The 7,058-nt window shown below is 35.1% G+C and overlaps 1 protein-coding gene across 1 annotated transcript; it reads right to left on the reverse strand.

Moving 5' to 3' along the window:
- Positions 1–390: 390 nt before the first annotated feature.
- On the reverse strand, positions 391–6,297 carry LOC119636360 (sodium-dependent nutrient amino acid transporter 1-like). The gene is made up of 8 exons (XM_038031672.1): positions 6,245–6,297; positions 3,331–3,475; positions 2,929–3,205; positions 2,381–2,636; positions 2,049–2,319; positions 1,043–1,513; positions 695–971; positions 391–635 (listed from the first exon to the last, which is right to left on the reverse strand). Exons 1-8 carry the CDS (start codon positions 6,295–6,297, stop codon positions 391–393), a joined length of 1,995 nt encoding a protein of 664 aa, XP_037887600.1.
- Positions 6,298–7,058: the final 761 nt, after the last annotated feature.

The following is a 7,058-nucleotide window of genomic DNA, read 5'->3' on the forward strand; positions in this document are numbered from 1 at the left end:
CTCTTATGAAAAGCACGCTTTTACATGAAGACAAAGTCCCCTTCTTAACATTTTTTAATAGGAACCTAAATAAGGAAAATTTTTAAGCGAATTTTTACAGGGCTTTGCCCGATTATAATGCTCGTACTTAAAAAAAAATTCAGTTGTTTACTTTATTTTTCCATAAATTTTATGTCTTACTGCTCTGAAAAACCAGAGGTTCGATTACGCACAATTAGTTAATGAATACACAAATCAATTCAAACGATTTTAATTTGAATATCTGCTAAGCTTTATATTGAGTGATTGATTAATACTGAGAACACTTGAAAATGCTGGTTAAGAAATGAATGATGAACTGCACCCCCGAATATTTTTTTTTATGAAAGTGCTCGGACAGCTGGAAGGTCTCTAACCAAATATATTTTTTTTAATTTCGCCCCAGCAGTCTAGCCCCTCATTTAGTTTAGCGTCTTCATTTACTTCTTTGTTATACTCCTGTCTTCGCAAGGGATCTCTAGGACCCCAGTCATTTTTAGGTTTAAAAGCATTAAAAAATTTGTCCCGCCACGTTGTACCAGGATCGCGTACAACAGCGACAATTAACCATATGGGTATTTGTAAGACGCCTACCGATGTTATAATCCAACCAAAGGCTAAAAATAAGTAAATAATTAGAAGATAATCTCTTTTATGAATAACAATATGAACTCACCATACATTCCGTTAGAATAGGTTTTATTATTATAAGTTAAGGGTGTGTAAGTTGACAGAAAGTAAATTAAGATTACGGTCATTATGAGTGGTGTAATAACTGACCAACACACACGCCAGTAGAGACCCACTCTACGGCCTATCATGAATTCTACATCTTTGCATAGTCGATTCACTCCGTACACCCAGCCCAAAACGTACAATTCACATATTCCCAAAAATAGGCTCATCATGGCAACACCATAATAATCCACCAAAGTCAATAAAAACTGACCACCCTAAACAATTCCATGATGACCTTGATATAATGTTTTCAAGAGAGACGTTTCTATAAAATATGAAAACTCACCGGGGTGACGTAGGTTAATCCTATACAAAAACTGAGCAGTGCTATGCCCAGAGCGCATTGCCATTGTTTGACATTGGGAAAATTGTCCTTTATCGCTGCAACCTTGCACGAGACTATCCCTATGTTCGAGCCAACTCCCAAAATAAATAACATGAGAAAGAATAGAACCGAAAAAATTTGTGGTAAACTTTGAAATTTGGCTATAGCTTCAGGATAAGAGATAAAGGCCAATCCCGCACCTCCCTTAACCACACTACCAATATCATCGGTACCGACTTCATGAGCCAGATGACCAATGATTCCAAATATAGTACAGCCAGCTAGTAAGGAAGTGAAAGTGTCTAATCCCGTAATAATGGTGGCATCACGATAAACATTGTGATCAAATTTATTATATGAAGCGTAGACGATAATGGCACCGAAACATACCGTTAAAGAAAAGAAACATTGACTAACGGCAGCATACCAAACCTAGGTAGAGAATAAAATAATAAGTTAATGAGCGGCATTTTTCAACACAAATTGTATTAAGTAGAATACCAAGAAATTAAAAGCCAATCTCTGAGTAATAAAAGTAGTATTGATAAAAAAAACAAATCAAGAGTAAAGAGTTTGTCTATAGAAGCTATGATGTTTTATTACAAATGGAACCCCTTCACCGATGTCTGCAACAATCTTTCTTGGAAACATATCTTCTTTTAAGTAAGTCTACATTTACTGGTTTCGTATTTGATATATTCCAACCTAAACACGATGGCAGTTGGCGAAGTAATAATAACCTTACGAAGTCTCTATCGCGCAACTCATTCCATCCTAACGGTCAGTAGCTGCAAAATGACTGCTTTAATCTATTACTAGTATATCCGTATAACCTATGAAATGCTCTGTATTCTAAGGCTTGCAGCTGGCCCTTCCACGCTACCAAGCGATCTTACAACTGTTACTTGCTGCCTTATTGCGAGGCTTTAAGCTATACGGTGTAGTGTTAATGAAAAATATCTCATACCTCGGGATCCAATATTTTATTCCATTGCGGTTTTATGAAGTACAGAATGCCATCCAATGAACCAGGTAAAGTTAAAGCGCGAATCAATAACACAATCATAATAACATAAGGAAATATGGCCAAGAAATACGAAGCCTTTCCAGAACTCTTGACACCGCGTATTATCACCACGAAGACACAGAACCAAGATATGAATAAACCCACTACTAGCTGCCAATTTGGTGCACCAATGCCGTCATCTATGTTTTCTTTCTCCCTTAATACTTCTTTGCTGTAGATGGAAGATGCTTAAAGAAATCGTTATGGAATCCAGCTAACATAATCACACTTACATAAAATATAATTCAGAACTTGAGATAGTGCGATTATCATCACTTAATCTCTTCTGTTGCCATAATTCGGTTAGATTTGTCTTCGATTTTTTGACAATCGCTGAATCTATGCAATTTGAATTCCATTCCGCCTTACAATAAGCCCATGGCAACGGGCTACGAAATGATTGCACGAAATAGTTGAGTATAAGAGAACAGATTGCTTCATAATAGGTCCCTACTAAGAATATCATAAATGTTTGACCCACGCCAATACCTTAAAATACAAAAGTCAAACATAAAATATATATAAATGTAAAACGCCATCTGCATAATTTTGAAATTGTAAACTAACTTCAAGCAACCGATGTTAAACGAATCTCTATTTGACGTTACGATTGTGAAAAGTACCAAAGGGCTTTCTATTCTTATGAAAATTATGATCATGAAGAGGTTAATACACTAATCAATGCTTGCAGCTACAATTGTTTGCATGTGAATGAATGAAGAAAATGATGTACGCATAGGTGCATCAAAATATCATGTTCAGAAGTATTACGTGCGCTTACCTCTCATAGCTGGACAAAGATCATAAACTTTTACTGAGCCGCGACCGGAAAACTGACCAATAATCATTTCTAAATAATAAATAGGTCTGCCGACTACGAACAACACTACCAAATAGGGTATAAGAAAAGCCCCACCTCCGTTATCTAAAGCAGTAAAAGGAAATCGCCAAGCATTTCCCAAACCCACTGAGAGTGCTACGCATGATAAAAGGCATTCAATGCCTTTACCCCAAGTATCGCGTTCTGGACATGCTTTATCACTACCTAGATTTGATAACTAAAGAAATGAAAAACATTATATTACTTTGTCAATATTATATTATTTTGCATTTAAGAAAATCCTTAAGTTATGCTCTAATAACTTTGTTCTTTTGTCTTTTTGTTGGTTTATTATTAGCTCACCTCATGTTCGACGCTTCTTGTTCTAGATGACGAAGGTTGGCTGCTCGGATAGCTGAAACTGTTGTCATTTTCATTAACGCTGTATCGACCTTGATCATCTATAAAGCTAGGATTTTTGTGTGGCGTGACCACATTTAATGCAGTCCTGCAAAAATATATTCAAATTAATAAAATTTTGCTGCTTTTAATATCATAATTAAAAGTTTCTTTTACTTTAAGCAAGACAAACAACTTCTCGGGCTTAACTTGCCAATAGGTTAGTTTGGGCAGATGTAACAGCTACAACATACTATAGTTTGCCCTTAAGACTTTAATGCACTTCTTGGATCCTGTGTATTTTAATTTCTTCCCAAATGAAAATTGATAATAAATGCTCTTAGGTAGACACGGAAGGGTAAAGAATTTCGTAAGAAGATCGTTGCCGACATGGCATGGAACGATGCCACTTTAAGGTAGAATAACAGCATCTAGTATGCCAAACATAAAAAGCTACTAAAAGTTAGAAATCTTAAATGTCATGTTTGATGTGTGCTCTTGAAAAATAAATTGGTTGCACCGCCATCCTTCATCAGAGAAATACAAACGAATGTAACTTCAATTTCGTTAATGCAAGAGCGTTCGACGCTCTTAAGATAACGAAATACTTATCAATTAGAATACCGATAAAATTTGCAATTTCCTCACTTGGTGTTTACTGCTTTGGCATTTATTTTTTTTTTTTTTTTGGTCGATAAACTCTAACTCTAACTTCTTTCCCAACAACGTAATATCAGAGAATGCCTTTAGCTCTTGAATTAATCTGTCTGCAAAAATCTTAAAAAATGACATAAATATTTAGATAAGGAATTATGAAAGATGTCCTCTTTTCCACACAACCTAATGCGAATCTTTCGCATATGTCATAGTGATCGAAATATATTGTGTGTTGTTAAACACCTAAGCTTTAACGTAAGTCAGTGAGTACTATTTAAAAATGGTAGAGTTATGAAAGTCACAAGCATTCATTATAAAAGTTGCCTATGTTATCGTGGATTTTCGATATTTCCCAAAAGCATACGTGTATACGCTTATGCCTGTCAGTAGCTCAAATAAATGTCGATAATAAATTTCAAGTCGATTCATTCTTGCACATAGTAAAAAACTTTTGCCACCCAATAGTAAATTTAGTAAATATCCTTTCGAGTTCATATTCTGATGGTGACATCTTCGCAGGAAGCGTATTATTACGCATCTCTCCACGTTATCACCAAATATTCCATTTGTAGGGAAGCGAATTGCATAGACATTTATAAAATTTATTACTTGAGACTGACACAAATTAGCAAATCGTTTGCGGAATCTAGAATAAAAGAGAACGATGGAGAGAACGTTGACATAGTCCAGCTTTGCTACTGCGTTCTGCACAGAATGACGAAATGGCCATATGTGCATGTAACATATCCTTAGCGTTCAGTGATGATTATCAAATTGTTATTTGAAACAAGTGAAAAGATCATAGTGAGCTACGGCCTTCATTAAATACCCTATACTAGTTCGCTTAGTACGGGTACTCATCTAATGATTCTTCATGACAAGGCGATATATGGAAAGTGGTCGAAAATGCGGTCCGTTCCGATCCATTGTCAATATCAGTCATCCTTGAGTTAAAAGAGATCGGTGTATGAATTTTCGTCAGAATATCTCAAAAAATACAAGATGGACGGACGGTCGTACATGATGAGATTGATTGAGAAAATGATGCGAAATCAACCGGTATAATAGAAGATGGGTTAATCCCAAGTCCTTTTAGATGTTGCATACATCTACACAAACTTAACACATCCGTGTACCACAAGTGGTATAAGTTAATGTCATTTCAATTGTTTTACTTTCCTGGATCTCATTTGTTAGTCAGATATACTTATTGCTTGTTAATTTTATTGCTTGTTAGTGAAAAATTTGTGAAAAATTCATTTATTTTAAATTAAGCGTCAAATGTTGTAATACGCTTAAAACAATTTGTATTAATTAATTTATTGTTTTTTTTTTTCTGCACTTTCCAACCAGCACCGTTCAAGTTTAAATTGTAACTGAATTGCAATTTACTGAGAGACCCTTCGCTAGTTCATCAGAGTAAATAATTGTATGAAATCTGTAAAACGTGTAACACGTCTTTTAGAGACAGAGAGCGGGGAAAGCCCTCGTTGTGAACATGATTCTTTTTTAACGTTTATTACTCGTTACTCATTGTTATGGGGGGAAAAAGTACTGTTCAATAATACTATGATATCAAGTTCAAAAACAAATTATTCTTTCCATCTGGCGCATTGACTCAACTCAATTCTCGCTAAGTTCAAGTTAAAATTTACATAAAAACTATTACTAAAGAACACTCTCGGGTTCAATTCCCACGTAGATTTGTTTTTTTGATTTTCGTCATTTACTTTCGCATGATTTTCTTAAAACTCTTTCAGAGAATAGAAACAAAAAATCCTTGCTTGTGAATATTGATCAATGGCTAGCATATAATGAATTCCCTTTAATTTACTTTGTCTTGACAAGATTATAAGGGCAGCGGTATATGTCCTTATCGTGTATCCTTTGTATCTTTTTGTTACATTCAATTTTTTAAGAAATTGTGGTAAGATCAACAACCAATCAACAATGAAAAATGAATCATCAATCTCCATCAAATAAACAAGCAATTAGGCTGTGAGCGAATCTTATATACGCATCACACACAATCAGTGAATGTAGCCGTTTTTTTCTTTTTTTCACAAAGGTACTCTGTACAAGAGCATATACGCATCTTGTAGTTTACGAATAACAAGCGAAACAGTCAGCTTTTTTGGACTATTGAAAATGTTCTGAGCCTACGTTTTACTCAGCGAGTGCCTTTTAATTTATTCAGCCCTTCGCCGCCTTCTATTTTAACCTGTCCGCAGGAATTTCCAATTCTTTTGCCAAATTTGAAGCTGATATTGTCATATTTGTAATAGACCTTATACAAAAGAATAGACTTAAATGCTTAATCGTAAGGTCTCTGGGGCTTCCTCATGAGTGTTGCCAACTTTCCGAAACGTCTCTGCTGCGCAGTAACGAATTGCCACGATGTCTGAGAAGTATGTATAGCGTATATAACGAGCAAGTGGAAGAATTGTTTTAAAGTGTTCCGAGCGAGCGAAAACCTCCGCGTTTTTTGTCAGCTCTTTCTTAATTATAAGCGAGACAAAAATTTGATGGGATCAACTTGGGATAAAGTGTTCCGTTCGTCTTCATCAATGCCTGGAGACAATCAAAACGCTTAATATTACCTACGTTTTCTATTAATTAGAAAACTTCTTGATTAAATCGAACTCAGCATGAATTACGACCAGACCGAAAAGCATCTTCCATGTCAAAAATGTTCAAAGCTTCGCGTACCTATTGCTACTTTAGCTAATAGCTACGTAGTCCAATTGATTTCTTGCGAATTTGTAATAGGTATACACCAGTAAAATGCGTGTGTGTAATGTGTTGTAAGAAAAATTTCAAATGTGAATATTAATTCCAGGCTTACGATCGTAGCCTTTTATATACCCTCAATTTTAGCTTTCACTTAATTACCGGTACATTACGAGTGGAAAGTCAACTAAATATGACATTAGCTTGCGTGCAGCGAAAACATTTCAATATTAACTTTTGCAAGTTATTAGTCTAACTGATCGAATTAATTCAAGTCAGTTGAACATTATTAGAATTAAATAAAA

Source organism: Glossina fuscipes, unplaced genomic scaffold, assembly GCF_014805625.2.
Source record: "Glossina fuscipes isolate IAEA_lab_2018 unplaced genomic scaffold, Yale_Gfus_2 28, whole genome shotgun sequence".
Taxonomy (NCBI): domain Eukaryota; kingdom Metazoa; phylum Arthropoda; class Insecta; order Diptera; family Glossinidae; genus Glossina; species Glossina fuscipes.